General features: G+C 37.6%; 1 protein-coding gene across 2 annotated transcripts; it reads left to right on the forward strand.

Annotated features, from left to right (window-relative positions):
- Positions 1-1,042: 1,042 nt before the first annotated feature.
- ift56 (intraflagellar transport 56) lies at positions 1,043-21,281 on the forward strand. 2 transcript variants are annotated; one of them, XM_079841077.1, is made up of 18 exons: positions 1,056-1,479; positions 5,606-5,752; positions 5,850-5,942; positions 6,106-6,220; positions 7,384-7,433; positions 7,531-7,676; positions 7,815-7,986; positions 9,911-10,088; positions 10,180-10,235; positions 13,760-13,795; positions 13,940-13,993; positions 14,129-14,192; positions 16,034-16,122; positions 16,204-16,287; positions 16,369-16,438; positions 16,641-16,747; positions 17,026-17,159; positions 20,372-21,281. In XM_079841077.1, the coding sequence occupies exons 1-18, from the start codon at positions 1,477-1,479 to the stop codon at positions 20,481-20,483; spliced, it is 1,710 nt and encodes a 569-aa protein (XP_079697203.1). In that variant the 5' UTR covers positions 1,056-1,476; the 3' UTR covers positions 20,484-21,281. The 2 variants fall into 2 exon arrangements, with proteins under 2 accessions (XP_079697204.1, XP_079697203.1); XM_079841078.1 differs by lacking the exon at positions 13,760-13,795 and having other exon boundaries at positions 1,043-1,479.
- Positions 21,282-21,544: the final 263 nt, after the last annotated feature.

Here is a 21,544-nt window from a genome sequence, read left to right on the forward strand (position 1 = left end):
TGTCGTCACGTTTATAGGAACGCCCACCTGGAGGGCAAAACAAGGCTCTCCATTGCCCGCAAGTCATTTTTACCAGGTTTGTAGTCAGTATTAATGCGGTAAAACTGATATTAAAATACCAAATTCAATATACACCTTATTGATGTTGCATACTTTGTACAGGAAAGCAGACGAACACAGACAATTAGTGCAACAAGAGGTTTCTCGTTAGGTGTTTTCCCCATCGAAACCCTCATCTACTCGGCTGTATATAGTATGCATCATCAAAAAGGTGTAAACTGAATTTGATCTTTTAATATCACTGTTTTAGTACATTACAGCACTTTAAGGGTGGGTTGCACTAAGGATTCTTTAGCCTGTCTTAAGTTCACCTCCGTCCGCTTGATCAGCTCTATAACGGTTTTACTGTGTAATTACTCCGTGTTTAAAATGAAGTGGGGCAACGACTCGATTTAAAATAAAACCCATATCAACAAGTCCTATAAACTTTGCTTAATTTAATCCTTATTGGTGCAACTCACCCTATAGTGTTTTTAACGTTAAGCGTTAAAAAAATTCCTGCTGTTTTCAGTGATTGAAATACTGCAGCAGATGCTGTATATGGATCATAAGTGCCCAAAACGTGCATCTTGTTAACCTATTTTTGTTTTAAGATGGAAATTTGACAGGCTTGTGCTGCCGTTCTATGGAGTTCGGTTTTGCCCTCCAAGGTTCCGCGACTGCGACAGTCACGTGACTGAAAACTATGGGTCCCAATCGTATTATTTAAATTATAACGAAAACGTTGCACCCCAGATGGGACTCGAACCCACAATCCCTGGCTTAGGAGGCCAGTGCCTTATCCATTAGGCCACTGGGGCTTTCGCGAGTTAATGGGACAATTTAGTTTATTTATATGTCATAAAAAATACATATTTGTATTTCCGGTTGTCACATTTTTATTAATGTCTTTGGCATCTCTGGGATATTTTAATAATCTTTAGATTAAAAATGTATGGCAAAGCTTTTGAGAATGAATCCGATCACATGGTGGTCTTCTGTCATTGATCTGGTGAAGAGTGGGTTGCGTAGCAACAGCGTGATGCCGCGCCGCCAAACATGGCACTCGAGATTAGCTAAGGGAAATGCACACCACTCCACGAGCAAATTAATATTATATACAACCATGTATTATTATATTTAATTTGATTTAATACACGAGGTAGGATCGGCGGTGTTGTTCAAAAGCGAACGCAGATCTGCTTAGAATTTTGTGTGCACACCCTTAGCAAGTTTGCTTGCTAGCTAGCAGGCTATCTGGCTAGTTCACCTCGTCTACAGAAATACAGTTCCTGGATTAACGGTCATCTAAATCAGCGTTGTTTGTACAGCTAGTGCTTCATTTGATCAGCTTTATGGTGGTCAGAGTGATAGTAAAATGACTGGCTAACAACAGGCTAGTTTCAGGACTGTGTTTGGGGACAGTGAAACATCACCATGGTGAGTAACGTTATCAACCAACAACAGTTATTTGTTTGTTATTAAATTCATATAATAAAATATATGCACTAAACCAGCAAGCGTAATGGTGTTTTATATATATATATATACTTTCAAAAATTATTATTTGCTGGTGTCTTTATATTACTTTTTGCACTTTCTTATAATGTATTGCATTCCTAGTTTTAATTATTATAATAACTAAATTCATTTTTACAAAATATTTCTATATCAAATATATGCTGTTCTTTTGCACTTTCTATTCATAAAAGATTCCTCAAAAAATGTCCGTTTCCACGAATGTATTAAGCAGCACAACTGTTTTCAAAATGAATAATAATAATAAATGTATCTTTAGCAGCAAATCAGCATATTAAAATGATTTCTGAAGTGTCATGTGACTGAAGACTGGAGTAATGGCTTTTACATTTTAATCACATTTACAAAATTATTATATTGTAAAATATATTAAAGCAGACAACAGTTATTTTAAATAACTGTAATAATAGTTCACTGTTATAAACTCAGCCTGTGAGCATAAGAGATTTCTTTAAAAAATATAACAAAAATCTTACCGACCCCCAAACTTTTGAACAGTAGTGTATATAATAGTATGTCACTTAATGTTAATACCGCCTCTCAATGTGAAATTATTTTTGAATTTGGTGCCTTCTAGACTGAGAAAAGACAGAAAATGTATTTTTGTCTCATGTGGATGAAAGACATGCAACTCCCACAATGCACTTGCTTCGCTGCCCTACGAGGCCACTCGTACACCATCATTTTGATCTTCATAGTAATAACTTACAATCATTTCGTTCAGTTAGAGAATAAACACTACAATTAAAAACTGAACTTGTCTTTTCAATAAAGTGTGAGTGGGCCGAACGAAAGTCACGAGAGCTGACAAACACAGCAGGAGTCCGATTTCATTCCTCACGAAGAGCTGAGGTAACGTTAAGCGCCAGTCTGGCACGTTTTCAGATCGCATATGGAAGCTAAACTACCACAGGAAATCATTGAAAAGTTGAAACACTCACTTTACTCTGCACCGCGCTGAGTATCCGTGATGATCCGTTATGATTGTCTGTGCGGCCATCTGTGTTTTACATTCTGTGAGTGAGATCTCTCCCCTATGGGTGGTATGATGACATGCGGAAGAGCTCCATCTAGTGGCTGTAGTCTTTAGCCTCTGGCCAAAAAAAATCCTCAGATGACGCAAAATGACGATATTTGCGTCATCGGAGGATTTTTTTTTTCCAGAAATAAAATGCATAATTCTCTCATCTCAGGTTTAAAATTTGTGGAGTTTTTATATTTAATTTATAACATATGATACACTTAAGGAACATCACACAACCAAGAGTGCTATTTTCTTGAATACCATCAGACTGAAAATGACACTGATTTCATACACCAGTTCCATAAACAATTAATTAATATTAAGTCACTTACATTTTCGATGCAATATGGACTGTTTTTGTTCTATTTCAGCAGCGAAAATAGTTCCAAACAAAGATCACAGCAGAAACCTAACGCATCTCACAGCAACAGCGTGTTACTGAATGATTCAGCGGTTTGAATGAATCGGTTGAATCAAAGATTCAATGACCTAATCGTAAACGACCGACTAATTCTTGAACGAATCAGCCGTTTGAACGAATCGACTCATTAAGACGGTCACCTGCTGCCACCTACTGGTGGTTTAGTTTCATCTTTCCAATATTTCTTATTTGTATACCTGTATTCAAAAATATTTAAAATAATCTCATAACATTATTTAATGCAGTTGTAATTTTTCAGTGTAAATAATTTAATGTCATTGGTAACAGCCTATAGTGTCTTATTCTAATTTAATTTATAGATCAAATTTAAAAATATAAAATGAAAGCTGAAGCATAGCCTATATTTAATACGATTATGGAAAAATGCCCTTTATAAAAAGGTAAAAATATCATATAAATCAATCAATATCAATAAATATGTCAAAGCTGATTGAACTGATATATTTTGTGGCTATAAGTGAGACTATTGCTTCAGAATAGTTTATATTTACAAAAAGAATCTGGACAAGCTAATTTTTTACTCAGACAAGTGAATGACAGATTTACTTGTCCGAAGGACAAGCATGTGAACAGGCTTAATGTCAAGTCCTGAGTAATAAAAGGATTTTATTTACAAAAGGATAGACAAAAGTAACTAACTACTACTGAATGGATAAAGTGCAAAAAGAATGATAAATGCAAGATAATGAGTTGGATGATACTATGGCAGTTACCTTGTGGAAGTATTAACAGTGATAAGGTAAACCTTATTCTGAATTAAACAAATAAATCGAGAGATTACTTGTTATTAACTGACATAAACTATGCAGAATCTAATGCAAATTAGATAACCATACTGACAATATACACTAATGCCAAGGTCTCTGGAAAGAGGTTTGGTGAAGTGATATATTTAAGTTCTGCCTGGTGAGTCTGAGCGGTGCCGTCTTCCACTTGCTGAGCTGGGCCGCGTTGCAGTGGGATGAAAGGAGTTGGATTCCGTTTCACAGCCTTGAACACAAAGTACTTGTGAACGTTGAACTCCTGAAGCACAGAGAAGGTCCTTATTCTGGAACACGCAGATGAAGGAGCCTTGAAGTGAAAGGTTCTAACGTCTGTGCAGACGATTCTTATCCTCTGGAACACACAGACGGGAAGGATCTTTAGAATCTGAAGTCAGGGCAAATCCGGGCAGTCTGGAACACGCAGATCTGAAGCTAGTGCAGAAGATCTTGAAAATGGGGGGCGATGAGCTTATGGTCGTTGATCCTGTTTTGAACTCCCCAAATTCACTTCTTGCAGAACTTCTTTGTTTCTCAGCTTGTTCCTTCAGCTTATTGCATCTTGGAACTGGAAACTCTTGGGACTGGAACCAGAATCCTGGAACAATCCCGAAAACTAGAACTGGAAACTAGAACGACTCTTTTTCTCAGAGAGAACCTTTTTAATTGCAAATTGGCACCTTTCAGATCCTGTGTTTTGATTGGCTGATGCTGTCAAAGGTGGCCACGGTATGGCCCTTCTCTCATTCATTTGCATAGCTTACTCATGTTTAGAGAAATGTCTCTAAGGGTTTTCCTATGCAAAATTCACTTTCCAAACCAATTTCGGATGAACCTAGGCATTGTGCTGAAAACATAAAGATCAAACGTCATTGGGTTATGTTGAACTCTTATCTATGCATTCATGTATACCTTAATAGATACGTTTATATATTTTGCATGTATACAAACAACACTCTTTAAGTATATAGAGTTCAGCTAAAGGAAATTGAGAATATTTTATCCATTTTGTGTAAGAAATCCATGTTTTGTGGCTATAAGCCACATGGCAAAACCAGTTTGTTGAGTTTGAGTCTGTGGTCATTCACACTTTGTTCTCTCAGGACTGAGAGACTGGCGTGAACGATGGCCAAAATGGTGATGGATCAGTCTGTGATCAATGACATGCTAATGTCATCATCTTTCCCTTCCACAAATGGTAGCTGGCAATTGTCTTTGCAGGCTTAGAGGCTTCTCTCCTAGCCCATCTATTTCCTTGATAGTGAAACGTCTTTTGGAGGTGTGAGTTTTAGAGTCCTGTCCTTTTCATCATGGGAGAGTTTGAAAAGGAACTCCTGTTTATCACTACATTTGAATATTCAAAAATTCAAATCTCATAACATTATTTAACGCAGTTGTAATTTTTCAATGTAAATTATTTGATTGGTAACAGCCCTATAGTATCTTATTTTAATTTAATTGATCAAATTTAAGAATATAAAATGAAAGCTGAAGCATAGCCTATATTTAATAAGATGCAGATTTAAATATGTCAAAGCTGATTGAACACTGGTGAGAATATTGCTTCAGAATAAATTATATTTACAACACAAAAAACATGAAAAGGCTTAATGTCGAGCCCGCATAGGATAAAATAAGTAGATTGTCTCAGGCTTTTGTTCTAAATGAGTGGATAAATAGATGATTCATTATGAACTGGAGTAAGTAGTGCATATGTACATTTAGTTATAGTGAAATAATATAATTTAGCTGAACTGTTGTACATCCTGATAGCACCAAACTCTTGTTTCTGTTCTGAAGCTCTTGTCACGGATGAAACCAGCAGTGGGTGGTGAGGCGTCCACCGGCTCTAATGAGAAGAAAAAGAAAAATAAAACAAAAAAGATTCCAAGACTTGAGGATTACCTAAATCAAAGAGACTACCTGGGAGCTCTGACTCTATTAGAGGTACAAAAACAACCACATGAGACCTAAGATTACAACTCTATGATATTTATATGAATTTATCGACTTTCATACTCTTTAAACTCTCTTGTAATATCAGTTCCAGCGTAATGGCGGAGAGTCGGCGGAGCATGCAGACCTTTGGATCGGCTACTGTGCCTTTCATTTGGGAGACCACAAGAGAGCAATGGAGGTCAGTGAAAGAGATTCTGCCGAAACGGTAGGACGTTGGATCCAGTCTGTTTATGCTTGGTCGGTCGGGGGAAGAATCACAGATATTATGATATTATGGCTGATTGTCTTTTGAAATTGGTTGTATGTAACATTAAATATTTTTACTTGTTACATTTATTCAGGAATACAAGGCGCTCACTTTGAAGCCGGAGTGTCTAGAGGATGTTTGGGTATATCTGGGCTGTTCGCTCTTTTTCCTGGGGCTTTATAAAGAGGCAGAGGAGACTGCAATAAAAGGTTTGTCTTCACAACCTATCAAACGTTTTTGGATGATAAGATTTGTAAAGGTTTTTACAATATTTGTAAATATTGTGGTATATTATAATTTAAAATCACTGCTTTCTGTTTTAATATATTTTAAAATATAATGTATTCTAATGACGGCAAAGCTGAATTTTCAGCATCATTACTCCAGTCTTCAGTGTCACATGATCCTTCAGAAATCATTCTAATAGGCTGATTCGCTACTCAAGAAACATTTATTATAATGATGATCCATTTTGATCCGTTGTGCTGCTTAAAGGGTTAGTTCACCCAAAAATGAAAATTCTGTCATTAATTACTTACCCTCATGTCGTTCGACACCCGTAAGACCTCCGTTCATCTTCGGAACAGAAATGAAGATATTTTAGTTGAAATCTGATGGCGCTGAAATGCCTCCATTGGCACAATGCACGGTTCACTCTCAAGACCCTTAAAAGGTACTAAAGACGTCGTTACAAAGTCCATCTCACTACAGTGGTTCTACAATAACTTTATGAATCGGCGAGAATAGTTTTTGTGCGCAAAAAAACCCTAAATAACGACTTATATAGTGATGACGATTTCAAAACACGGCCTCATGAATCTTCGAAGCGTTATGAATCAGTGAGTCGAATCATGATTCGGATCGCGTGTCAAACCGCCAAACTGCTGAAATTTGGCGATCCAAACAGCTGAATCGACTCACTGATTCATAACGCTTCGAAGCTTCATGATTCCGTGTTTTGAAATCATCATCACTATATAAGTCGTTATTTAGGGTTTTTTTGCGCACAAAAACTATTGTCGCTGATTCATAAAGTTATTGTAGAACTACTGCAGTGAGATGGACTTTGTAACGACGTCTTTAGTACCTTTTAAGGGTCTTGAGAGTGTAAAGTGCATTGTGCCAATGGAGGCCTTTCAGAGCCATCAGATTTCAACTAAAATATCTTCATTTGTGTTCCGAAGACGAACGGAGGTCTTACGGGTGTCGAATGACATGAGGGTAAGTAATTAATGACAGAATTTTCATTTTTGGGTGAACTAACCCTTTAATGTTTTTGTGGAAAATATGGTGCATTTCTTTTCAGGATTGTTTTATGAATCGAAAGAACTGCAATTATTAGAAATACATTTATTTTCTTTGTCTTTTTCAGGGCCAAAATCTCAGCTTCAGAATCGCCTACTCTTTCATTTAGCTCATAAGGTCAGTTTTCCCATAATATTTCATCCCCTACATGACATTATTATGATAGTGCATCTGATGATAAATGGCATTATCTGCTTTGTTCGACTCTCTGAAGTTCAATGATGAAAAGAAGCTGATGGGTTTCCATCAGAACCTGGAGGACGTGACTGAGGATCAACTGAGCTTGGCTTCCATTCATTACATGCGCTCTCATTACCAGGAGGCCATTGACATCTACAAACGCATCTTACTGCAGAACAGGTGCTTCACAACATATGAACAAGCATCTCTGAGAAACATTCAAATGCATTTATACAAAAATATAACTACATTGGAAGTCAACACATTGTTTGTAAAGCACAACATGGACTAAGTATTCGTCTCTCTCAAATTCCACAGAGACTTTCTTGCCCTGAATGTGTACGTGGCTCTGTGTTACTATAAGCTGGATTATTACGACGTGTCTCAGGAGGTGTTGGCCGTGTATCTGCAGAGTGTTCCTGACTCTACTATCGCCCTCAACCTCAAAGCCTGCAACCACTTCAGACTCTACAATGGCAAAGCTGCTGAGGTCAGCTACAGTAATATGTATACAAATTAATGTTGTCAAAAATAGCGATATTTTGATATGTATCGATACAACGATACCAGCTGTTCTTTCTCACTCTCTCTTCTCTCTGACGACAAATTGACAGTTTGACACACACTCGCCTTTTAAAGGGTTATTTCTCCCAAAAATTCTAATTAGCCCATGATTTACTCATCCTGGATGTATATGACATTCAAATAAAAAAAGTCCTGACTAATCCAAGCTTTATAATGGCAGTAATTGTTGTTCTGTTTTTGAAGTCCATAAAAATGCATCTGTCCATCATATAACTGCTCCACACAACTCCGGGGGTTAATAAAGGCCTTCTGAAGCAAACCGATGCGTTTGTGTAAGAAAAATATCCATATTTAAAACTTTATAAAGTAAATTTTCGTCCGATTGCTTCTGTATTCAATTTATGGAAAAAGTGTTGAAAGTTAGCCTCACAAGCCAGACCCACATCAAGATGTTGGGTCTGGGAACTCGTTATTGGCAGGGCTCAATCCGAGGGGCGGGATAAACGGTTATCTTTCAAATTCCCTCTGCACGCAATAGGATAGCGCCACAACCAACCAGAGCAACGAAGAAGGTGAAGCGGGGCTAGTTGATAGATTTAACTTTCACCGTATCCGGTCGGCGAAACTCCGAACACATCTTCCTTTCTTAAGAATGACTTCAGTGCCGTTCTTTGTTTTTTTTCTCAAAGAAAAGCTTAACTCCATGTCTTCCAGAGTCGCGGCCAAAGCCGATTCGAAAGACCGCTGTTTGCCAGCTTCTTTGTTTACATCATTATGTTAAGCCCGCCCACCGACTCTATACACGATGTGATTGGCCTTACCAGAGTTTGGTTTTTCCAGCTCGCAAGCCAACGGAGAGTTGCTTGACTACCCTACCTGCAAATTAGATTTGCTGCCGCTAGGGTGCGTCTAGATTTTCAGGCTAGTTGAAAGTGCCTCTGCAGTTCAAAATGCTTACGCTACCAGTTACACTTGTCAGACGTTTTCAAACTACGAGAGGCAGTTTCAACACTTCGGCAATCGGCCGGAATTTTACTTTATAAAGTTTTAAATATGGATATTTTTCTTACACAAACGCTCCAGACAGATTCGCTTCAGAAGGCCTTTATTAACCCCCCAGAGCCATGTGGAGCACGTTATTTGACGGATTTTTATGGACTTCAAAAACAATTACTGCCAATATAAAGCTTGGATTAGCCTGGACTATTTTAATATAACTCTGATTTTATTCGTCTGAAAGAAGAATGTCATATACACCTAGGATGACTTGAGGGTGAGTAAATCATGGGCTAATTTTCATTTTTGGGTGAATTATCCCTTTAACTTGTCTCATTTGCTCCAGTTGATTATTGCTTGTATTGCGCGTAATTTTAGTAACAGGTTTCGCACTCACACAAAAAGCACGTGCACCACTGATCTATATAAGTGGCGCTCACATAAATTTGTCTCTCAAACAGCTTGCAAGTACCAAATTGACTTCTTTTTCGTGGCCTATTGCACTTAAACAGTCAAATACATACGAAACTATGTCAAAATGCCAATCTTGCAGAGTAATCAGATAAATACAATCAGTTTTGGAACGTAAATAGTTGAGAAAACGCATGTTGTGTAACAGTATATTGGGTCCGTGCATAAGCTCTTAAAGTGGCAGCAGCCTAATAAACCTGCTGCTGTCTGTCATGTTAATCAAATAACAAAAGACAAAGAGAATTAGGGGATTAGAGGATTAGGAAATGTGATCTAAAATGTAGTAATGCTATGTGAAAAAAATGTTAGACTAGTTTCAGGTCTTTTAGTCATTTATTAAGAGGGTAAAATGCATGTGTGTTCAGCATAGAAGGTGGTTTTAAATTCTCTATTTAACATTTTTCTCCCTCTTGACTCTTTAGACGGAGTTGAAGAACCTTATAGATATCTCATCCAGCTCGTTTCAGTTTGCTAAAGAGCTTATTCAGCACAATCTGGTGGTGTTTCGTGGGGGTGAGGGGGCCTTGCAGGTTTTGCCTCCTCTGATTGACGTCATATCAGAGGCCAGACTCAACCTGGTCATCTATTATCTCAGACAAGGTATGTTGATCAGACATGGCTATTTGTCTTTAGAAGATACAGTGAGACTGGCTTATCAGGTTTGTAATTAACTTTGTCATCTCATTTTAAGATGACATTCAGGAGGCCTACAAACTCATCAAAGACCTTGAGCCCACCACACCCCAGGTATTTAGGCCATTCTAATGGTTGTTTCTCTCAATTTTTTTTTTTAATTTACTGTCAATGACTGGATTAGGGGTTATAACTGATTAGGAAGTGTTTTATCTGCTGTGATTGTCTTGGAAGTACCAGTTTGAATGGACTGACAATTATAAACGAATCAAATTTTCCATCATAATTTTTCTGCTACACACTACAGACATTCTCTGCTGTAATGCGATCTCATGAATAATGCAGAGAAAAATTTAAAAACTGATGGCGTAGACACATACTCTCCAGCCACAGCAGCCAATCACCACTCTAAATGAATGCATATACTGTACCTCACATTTGGTTCAACTAGGCTTTTTTAACGGGAAGAGTCCCAGAATAAAATGCATGTTTGGGTTGTTATAACTGAAGGCATATCTTAAAATATGTCAGTGCTATTGTTTTGTCTCAAGATGCACACCAGTGTTTTTTTAAAAGCTACTTAAATTGTCCTAATTGCCAGGCCTAATCCTGGCTTAATCTAAGCCCTGTCTATGAAACCAGGGGCCGGTTGCATAAACCGTTAAGACTAGTCTTACAAGTTAGACATACATTTTTTTCTTTAAGACTGTTCATAATTTTTTTAAATCAGTTACATAAAAACATAGACTGGCCTTATTTTATACAAAAAAATTGACTGAATGCCACTTGTCTAACTGCTAGTGGCTTATACTAGATCTTAAGACACTGTCTTAACATAATGGCTTAGTTCATGCAACTGGCCAATGAGTGCTATTGTTGTTTTCATTGATGTGCAACCTGTACATATATGTTAAAGGGTGAGTTAAAAACTATCACTAAGTCATCATTTACTCACCCTCATCTTGTTCCAAACCCATAAGACTTTTGTTCATCTTCATTCTCCACAAATTAAGATCTTTTTAATGAAATTTGTGATTTTTGTCCCGTCATTGACAGTCTATGCAACTACCACTTTGACGCTTCAAAAAGTTCATAAAGAGATCGTTAAACTAATCCATATGAATGAAGCAGTTAAGTCCAAATTTCTGAAGAGTATGATGAACAGATGGAATTTTATTCACATACAAACATTGATCAGCAAACATAAACAGAAGCTCAACCGAACCTGCTTGATGTGCGAGAACAAACCTCATGCAAAAACTGAAAGGTGCTACGTAACACACAAGAATGAACCTCATTGGCTCTTGCGGAAGCTCAAACGTGCTGCGTAACACACTGGTTCTTGCTGAAGCTCAAACGAACATGCTTGAGGTTCCGTTCGCCACAACTAATGTGTGAGTTGCTGAATGTTTAAAATATGAATAAAAGCCTAAATTCAGTCTGTTCATCATATAAAGCGATCTTGTCTCTTTAGAAAATTTGGACTAAACCACTCAATTCATATGGATTAGTTTTCCGATCTCTTTATGAACGTTTTGAATTGTCAATGTGGTAGAGAGGGACAGAAAGCTCTCATATGCAGACCTGCCAACATGTACGCATTTTTCGTACTCGGCACGCATTTTGACCCTTTGGTACGCTTGTACGATTCGCTGCTCTCTATGTACGCATTTTGTTGCATCTCGCATTTCGCCGGTTTCAGTGCAATATATGACGTTGATTCTGCTGCTGAACCACAGCGTGAAAGTGGAGTGAAAAGCTTTCGGCCAATCAGAGCGCTTCATTTTAACCCTCCGCTTACATGCCCGCCCCTCCTAGACAAATGCTTCGAGCGCGCGCCGCGCGCGTTCGTTTCATTTCAGTCAGTGCTTCAAGCAAGCTAGGCAGGCCGGATAACTGCAGGCGTGCATGCCATGGCTGAACCGCCTCACAGAGATACGCTGTTGGCGGTTACAGCCGCGGATGACTTGACGAAAAAATATATTTTAAATTTGGGCGAGTGGCGGTTGAACCAATCAAATGGAAAAAAAATATATGCATTCTTAAATATTGTTACAGTGCACTAAGCAAACCTGCAAGCTATGAGCCAAGCTGTCAGTATGGAGGCCTAGGCTTCTTCTCGTAGATATTTTAAAACAGACAGTCGTTGTAGCCTACCACTCGGGGAATAGGCATTTAAACAGACAGATTATGGAGTGATATAAAAATGGCATCGGGCAATGGCAGCGCGAGATGTTCAGAAGAACGCAAGAGCTAAACTTCTACAAGCTCAATAACATCCACAGCAAAAAAAAAGGTAAAAAAGTAGTCGAAAAACTTTGCCCGTGGTTTATTAGCAGATGTGCAAGGCAAGCGGGCAAGTTTTGGGGTTGTTATGGATAATTAAAATGTGAACATGCACGTTGCACAGTTGTGCGGTTGACTTTCAGCGAATTTTAGTGAATGAATAGAGTTGGCGTTTCTGTAATATTAAATCTCCATAATTCTTTTCTTGTATGATTTTGTTTGACCTGCTGGTATAAAATGAATTAACATAACGGTTGTGTTGTGTTGCGTCGCGTCTTGCCACATTCAATGTAGAAAGCATTGCTTTCGTTTGAGGGTGCTTAACTCGCACCAGTAGACAAAAAGTTACCTGATTGTGACAGATGGTCGAATTCACATGACACATTATAAATTAGCATTATAGTCTGCCATAGCCTACCCTACAGTATAAAAAAGACCAAAGCCCTCTGATGCAGGGAAGATGAAAAATGGGGATAAAGACAGAGGTAAAGTGATGTAATGAATGAACAGTTTATCTAATTGCATAGTATTAAGATACTAGTAAATGAATGGCAGATATTTTTACCTTAAACTTTATACTAACAATTGTGCTGGGTTGTCTAGAGAGGCACCAGACAGTGTGACTTTACCTTAATCTTGTCAGATTTTTTTAAACGCATGGAATATCAGTTTTTTATTAATGTTTTTACTCTACAGTTGTGTAGTTGTGTTAAATTATATACATTTTTATTTATTAATTAAAATTCATATTTAATTTGATTAAATATTAAATTAAATGTACATGTAAATTAGTAATAATAGTCTATTTATATAATAGCAACATTTTATGTCAAATTCAAATAAAATATCTACTACTCAGTTTCATTCATAGTGAAAATATGAAATGTGCCATAGTTTAGTGGAAGATTGCTGCCATCTACTGGAAAACAAACACTTTTGCTATTGAATACGGTAGTTTGTTATTTATCTTACTATTTGTGTTTAATCTGTCTTTGGTTCTATTTTTGTATGACGTTTAACCATCATCAGTCTTTTTTGTATATAATATCCTGAACACAATAATGGGTGTGCAGTAACTGTATAACATTTATGGTCTACTTGTATTTGTTTATGGAGTAGCTAATAAATCGTAATTGGTGAAAGTATATTGTGTATATTATGTATTTTAGTGTTAGGTATCTCATAGATTACTTACTGGTGGGTGGACAACGGTGGAGCGTACATTGGCGGTGGGCTATCGGGTGCGCTGGGTGCCCGCAGTGGGGGGTGGGGGGGGGGGTGTACTCATAAAGTTTCTTCAAGGTTGGCAGGTCTGCATATGTCATTAAAATATCTTCATTTGTGTTCTGAAGATGGACGAAAGTCTTACGGTTTGGAACGACACAAGGGTGAGTAAATGATGAATTTAAATTTTTTGGTGCATTAACCCATTAACATCTCAAAAAAATGTGTTTTAGGGTTTCATGGCCCTTTAAATACACTGTGGGTCCAGTCTCCAGTGATAACATTTCATTCTCTGGTGTGATTCACAGGAATATATTCTGAAGGGGGTGGTGAATGCTGCTTTGGGACAAGAAATTGGATCGGTTCGTGAGGTTTATTTATATCAGTTTTGAAGATAACAGTATTTCCGCTCAAAGTCCATTTCTCAGCAAAGCCTTTGTGCATGTTTCCCAAATCTCTGTTTTCTTATCTTGTTATATGTTTGTGTATTTTTACAGAGGGACCATTTAAAAATTGCCCAGCAGTTTTTCCAGCTGGTTGGAGGCTCAGCCAGTGAATGCGGTAACATCATTGTTTAGGCTAACAATAACAATATTAGCGCTGGTTCAGCAGCCGGGCCCCTGTGCTGTATGGAAGGGAGTCAGTGACAGAGTTTGTTTTCTTGGCACAAACTATGCCTGAACCTAGACTGAAAAGGTGGCTTTCAATTCTATTTAGGTTCTAAATGTAATTTGTGCCTTACATGGTCAAAATAAAAAAATATTTCATAAATATATTATTACAATTATTTGTGTCCATATTCAGGGATGAAAAACCACTGTTTTGAAACGATCTGAAATTATATATATTTTTTAATAGCCAAAATAGGTCATTTGTGTGATTTATATAGATGCATGAATCGCAGCACTGTTTATTTACACACGAGCAGCCAATGTTTTCAGTGTCATAAGCCCCGTTTCCACCGAAATTACCTGGAACAATTTGTCCCAGGAACTTTTTTCCCAGGAACTCTTTTTCTCCCAGACCTGCTGCTGTCTGCATTTCCATCGCGGTCTAAAGTACCGTGAAGATTAGTCCGGTGACGTAGGACTGAGCGTGCGACTCTACAGTTCCCACTGGATTTCGTCCTTTGCAAATAAATTTAATAAAGCCTGAACCTCGTCCTTGGCCCATCGGTCGTATTTTTTAAACTCCATTGTTGATTCGAATAGCAATCAACTCTTACTGCACGCACCGCGTCCGCAACAGACTTTTAAAAATAGTAGTTGAAATAAAATGCTGTGTCGAGTCGACCAATCAAAATGCTGCGTGAACTCAACCAATCAGCATGTTCAGCGCCCAAGTCCCACCCCCGAAAGTTCCTGAACTTTGAAAAAGTACTACCTCGCGAGCAGGGCTGTTTTGAGGGGGAAATATTTATCCGGAACTTCATTTAGACCACGGTTCCTGCAGTCAAAACACACAGAGTACCACCTCAAAGTTCCTGGGGAAAGTTCCTGCGGTGGAAACGCGGCTTTAGAGCAGCTTGGTTCAAAGTAAATGTAGCTCCACACAATCTCTGCAAGCACTCTGATTACTCTATTATGACGTGCATTTGAAAACGCAACTCGCATCAACCATCTTCCCAAATTTGTAATGAGATTAATTTATAACATATGTGATCAACAAAAGAAAGTTAGACCTCCCCTTTTACTTTGGTTTTCCACCTAAATAAAAGCTCTGTGGTGGAACGTTTGAAAGCATTTACCATGAACGTGAACAGCAAGGAGCAAACAAAAGCGGCACAAGAAATGGCGTACCACCTGACTGCTGCAGATTAATTTCGCCGTTGATAGTGTTGCTATTGAAACGTATAAATGAGTCAAGAACTGCTCCGAGTATAACGTTGCGGGTTTCCATCTCTTCCAGAGGACGGTAGTTATGGCGTGAATGCTACATAAGCTTGTTGTTTTGGTTCAGGAGGAAGTGTAAAAGGTGGCAGCTGTTTTGGTTGCGGTGCTCTGTGACTGACGTCTGTCTAACTCTGCATAGCATGACCATAGACTGTAAAAGAAAGATGGACGACAGACCTTCATTCTTTTCCATTGTAGAAAAGTGAAGCGGCCAGTGCCCCAATATGGTGCTGACATCTTGCGCTGATTTGGGACCTGAGTCTGCGCAGTAGTGAACGTGTCGTGGCATTCGGCCACTTCCGTATCATTGCATTTGGACTGAATGCAATGAATGGACGATCCATTTATGGTCCTACGCCTATGTACAAATACATTTATACCAGTTAACTTAGTGATTGCTATCAGGATTTGATGAGACTTTCAACCGGCGTAACAAAAAGTGTTTCTGGAACAAATAACCTACCCTGCCTTTAATTATGTATTTTCTGTTGTCTTTTTTTTAAATATAAGACACAATACCGGGCAGGCAGTGTATGGCGTCTTGTTTCTTCCTGCTGAAACAGTTTGAAGATGTGCTAATATATCTCAACTCGGTCAAGGTAATTCACATATCAGGTGTTTGAATTGAGAGCAGAAACATTAATACATCATCCTTAAATATTCATCTGGTTTCCCGGCAGAGTTACTTCTACAACAACGACACATTCAGCTTTAACTACGCCCAGGCCAAAGCTGCCCTGGGGAACTACAGGGAGGCTGAAGAGGTACAGAACACCCCGGGGTTCAGTAAATATGATTTAGGAACCAAGTGCAAGTCTGACTAAATGTGAATTTAATGTGAACAGGTGTTCCTGCTCATCCAGAATGAGAAGATCAAGAATGATTACGTTTACCTGAGCTGGTTGGCACGCTGCTGTAGGTTCTTCTTTGCGTTTCAAAAGTTTTGATCTGTGGCCAGCAGATTTTCTATTCTGCTTTAGTAAAATTCTTAAAGAAGATGAATGGCTCAGATAGTCTTTGGAAACTTTTTCTTACACGGCAACTCTTTTTGATTAGTCATTTCTGTAGACACATCAGACCACTCACTCTCTGATGTCATCCTCCCCCTCTGTTGTAGACATCATGAATCAGAAGGCTCGACAGGCCTGGGAGCTTTATCTGAGGCTGGAAACCTCATCTGACCCGTTCAGTCTCCTGCAGCTCATCGCAAATGACTGCTACAAGGTGCGCTGTTATGAATTTGATTTAGCCATTCGTGACTGTAATCACACTCTCATTAATATATCAGCTACGTTGTGTCACTTACTTTCTTACTTGGTTGCTAAGATAATTAAAGTAATCTGTTGCAAGTTGCTGAAGAGAACCATTTTTTCAGTCCTCTGTCCTTCAGAATCCTTCCCAAGATTTAGCTATTGGTGCTACATCCCTGATTCTGCTTGTTGTGTCCCCAAAAAGGTTTTCTTCTGAAGTTTCATTAGATTATTTATATGACCTCTTTTCAGATGGGGCAGTTCTACTATGCAGCTAAAGCGTTCGATGCTCTAGAGAGACTGGATCAAAACCCTGAGTACTGGGAGGGGAAGCGTGGAGCATGTGTTGGGATCTTCCAGCTGATACTGGCAGGCCGAGAGCCCAGGTATGAACCAATGCCATACCTGAGCAATGACATAAAGCTACACTGTGTAACTTTTTTAGTTTATTCTTAGCTAAAGACACTTAGTTCTTTCAAAAATATATGTGCTCATTAATGTATATTTACTTCTTTCAAGTAATAAAGTATTCTCTTAAGTTTATAATATGCCATTGAAAATACATACGGGTAATGGGTTCGAATGCGGGTCGCCATGTTACCCCTCCATCTTGAAAGTACATTAGCCAAAGAGCGGCATACCCGTAAATTCAAGCTTCGCCTTTCGCGTTTTAACACTCAATGGCACCGTGTCGAATGTGGACGAGGTCGAACTGGAAGCCATATTAATCTTGGATTAAATCGGCCACCGTAGGAGTTCAAACGAAATCGGTATTGAGAGAAAGAGAAACTAATATTCACTGGATGGTCATATACCTTTAAACCGCTAGATGGGGGAAAATATCACACAGTGTAGCTTTAAATCAAGTCAACAGCCCTTATTATTAGGTTCAGATTATTAAACTAAACTCTTATTAGACTCTTATTTACTTAAAGGGTACATAACACACACTCAGTTTCTGCCAATCTCATGTTAATCTTGCCAATCGTGAGTACCTATAGAGTAGTATTACATCCTTCATATCTCTGAAGAGTCTTTAGTTTTATTATAAAATGATAAAAGACAGATACGCTGTACCGATTCTTTCCGAAAACAGCCAAGGTCTTGCAGTGGGCGGAGCTAAAGAGACAAGCACACACACACACACACACAAAATACATCATGGCATTATCCCTGGATAACTTTCGATTCACTATATACGTTCGTGTTGATTACATTATATGCACTAACGCGCCGATTGCCAACAAAACAGACATTTGAAGCAGTTTCACTCACTGACTGTGGTTTCGACTCGTGACCGGGAAAAAACAAACACACTTGCAGAACTCCGTCGCTGCTCCGGAAAAACAAACTACATCCACTGTTTCCTTATTTGGGTTATTTGGGAAGCTTAACAAGGATATCTTTCCCTCACAACCAAAAACACACTTCTTTATTGACATTGTTGATTTCGTGGTCTAAAAATAAAATGACAGCGCTGCCGACGTAACCGAACGAAGCTTGTTGATGGGCATGCTCTTGATGTGCGCATGTGCTCATCCAGGAAAATGGTAAATGGACTGCATTTATATATCGCTTTCAACAGACCCAGGGCCATCTAAAGCGCTTTACACATTGCCTCACATTTACCCATTCATGCTCGTCGGGAGCAGATGGGGTTAGATGTCTTGCTCATGGACACCTCGACACTTAGTCAGGTGGAACCGGGGATTGAACCACCAACCTTCCGGTTTGTAGACAACCTACTTGAACCACTGAGCCACTGCCGCCCCAGAAGTGCCCATACAAGTCATACAGGGCCATATTTGAAAAAAAAAAAAACAACTTTGTGTTTAGCATGAGAATTGTGTTTAGGCCATGTTTAGCAGGATAATCCAGCTATTTAACAGTGTAAATAAATCGGAATGCATGAAATCACTAGAACCCCCAACCCTGTAAAGCCTGACATATGAAATAAGAGCTACCTTTTTATTAAATGGAACTGTTTATTGAACCTATAGATAAAATACATATAAAAAGTTTTAATATGTGTTTTTGTTGAGTATCATATCTGACACATTAGGCTTTTATTGCTCATATCATATAGGAGAATATAGAGCTCATGCTTGAGGAGGAAAATAACACCTTTTATTCAGAGGTCCAAACTGAGCAAAAATATGCTATTTGGTGCAGTTGCTGATATTTACATGGCCAAAAAGTAAGATGAAATTCTGATAATTTAAATCAATGAGATTTACTTTACTTTATAACTCTAGAGAGGACTACTTGCATAAAATGCATTCAAGTATTAGTTGTCACTGTATGTCCCAATAACATGTCTTAATAAGATCACATTTAAATGCTTAGTTTTATAATCAAAGCAAAACATAATGCAATGCAATACAATGATTAAGTCAAGTCAAGTCAACCTTATTTATATAGCGCTTTTAACAATGCAGATTGTTTCAAAGCAGCTCTACAGTGTTAAACAGGAAAATAATGCAACATAATTTTATTCAGCCGTACAGCCATTCTGGAGAAAACGGTGATGTCATCAGTTCATTTCAATTATCATACAGTGACAGTGTGGGCTTTAGATAAGTAATTAGATCAGTAATTTAGTTTATATGGTTAATTTAGTTTAATAATTAGATTTATTTGGATATTTAGTTGAAAAATTTAGAACAATTTTGTGTCCCCAACTGAGCACGCCAAGCCAGAGGCAACAGTGGCAAGGAAACCAAAACCCCATCAGGTGACCTAATGGAGAAAAATAAACCTTGGGAGAAACCAGGCTCAGTCGGGGTGCCAGTTCTCCTCTGGCCAATTAACAAGCAGTTTATGAGTATTGTTCTGGCAACTTTACAGGTCAGAGGTCATAATAGATCGTAATATTCGAAGGATCGGAGGCAACACGCCGGAGACGGGTTTATTGAGGATGATGTGTTGATTAAATAATTATTAAAGTGCAATATTCGAAGGATCGGAGGCAACATGCTGGAGACGGGTTTATTGGGGATGACATATTGATTTAAGAATTATTAAATTGTAATATTCGAACAATCGGAGTCATCACGCCAGAGACGGGTTTATAAGAGATGAACAAATACATGTTCCTCAAAAGCCTGATGTATCATATTTGATACTCGCATTTAATTTATTTTAGTTTTTTAAGAAACATGATTTGTATGAATGTTCCTTCAGTCCAGTAAATATTAATCGTGAAATATTACTAATAAAATAAAAAGGTATTCTTACGTTACTTTATAACAATCAAATAATTTTTTTAAATAAATTCACAACAAACGCATGTACCACAACCTGAAGTGGGGACGTTTTTACACTATTACACTAAAAGGCCTTTTACTAGCTAAAAAAGTATGAATTATCAATCTGATGACAAAAGGAATGTAGATTGTTGGATCATATTGATAATTTAGAGGTTAGAAATATATTAATAATAATTATTTATAATTATAACAAATATAATATTATTGGGTTAAAATTGACTGCTGTAGCTCACCCAAGTTTTGCACCATCATTAACTGACTGAGACTGAGCGTGTATGTTTTCTGTGTTTATTTATTTATTTTTTTTATTCTGCTTTGTTTGTTTTCAGAGAGACACTGAAGGAGGTTTTGCCGATGTTGAGAAGCACTGGCAACCCACAAGTTGAATACATCATACGCATCATGAAGAAATGGGCCAAAGACAACAGAGTGGCTCTCTGATTGCCTTTACAAATGAGCCGACACACACCAGTACTTGCTCCATTTGTTAAAAATATATTTTTTTTTGGTATGGTATCCTTATGTCTACTTGTTTGTCTGTCAGCAAAATATGTGATGAGCACATTTCATATGCATCTTAGAAGGAAAAAACATCTCATGTTCTTACAAGGCTACAATAACTGCAGCCTCACCATTTATCTAGGGTTTGTTATATTATATCTTATATCTCAGTTGTCACAGAGAAAACTATATTTACTATGTATGTTAATGTTTTCTGTGAGAGGAACAACAATGTGACAAATAAAGTTTATATCTTTTCATACTTGAGGCAGCATAAGCCTTTAATTGGTTTAATTGAAATGTATGTTAGTGTTTTAATTTTGTAGGTTTTATAAAATTATATAGTGTGCTATGAAGATCCATCTCTGTGAATAGTTTAGCTTGGGCATGACATTTTTATATTTTTGGAACAAGTGATATCATTGACTAATGCAATTAAATTTATTAACAGCAGATTGTGATGACCTCACAGAAAAGGTCAATTAATATGCTCTTATAGCATCAATAAATACATTTTATTGTTAACACTTTACAACTACATTAGTTAACATTAAAAATGAAAAAAATAAAGTTCAGCATTTTATTATTCTTAGTTTATGTTAATTTCAACATCTAATAATTTATTAAAGTCAAAAGTTGTATCTCTTATTATTTAATGGACTAACATAAACTAACAATGAACAGTTGTATTCGTATTTTATTAACAAGCATTAACAAAGATGAATAAATTACCGTAGTAAATGTATTGTTTATGTAATGCATTAATGTTGACTAATGGAACTTTAATGTAAAGTGTAACCATTTTATTATGTTTAAAGACTTCTGGGCTATTTAAATCCTAAAATCCAAAACAACAGCACCTCTTAACATATAATAAACGCACTTAAGAAACATCGTGAACCACAATCCATTGAAAAACGTTTTCCTCAATTAGATCTATATTAGTTCAATTTCAAGGGGAATCCTTTTTGTCCACTGTAACATCTCTAATTGCTCATTAG

The sequence above is a fragment of the Gobio gobio genome (genome assembly GCF_949357685.1).
Source record: "Gobio gobio genome assembly, chromosome: 17".
Lineage (NCBI taxonomy): Eukaryota > Metazoa > Chordata > Actinopteri > Cypriniformes > Gobionidae > Gobio > Gobio gobio.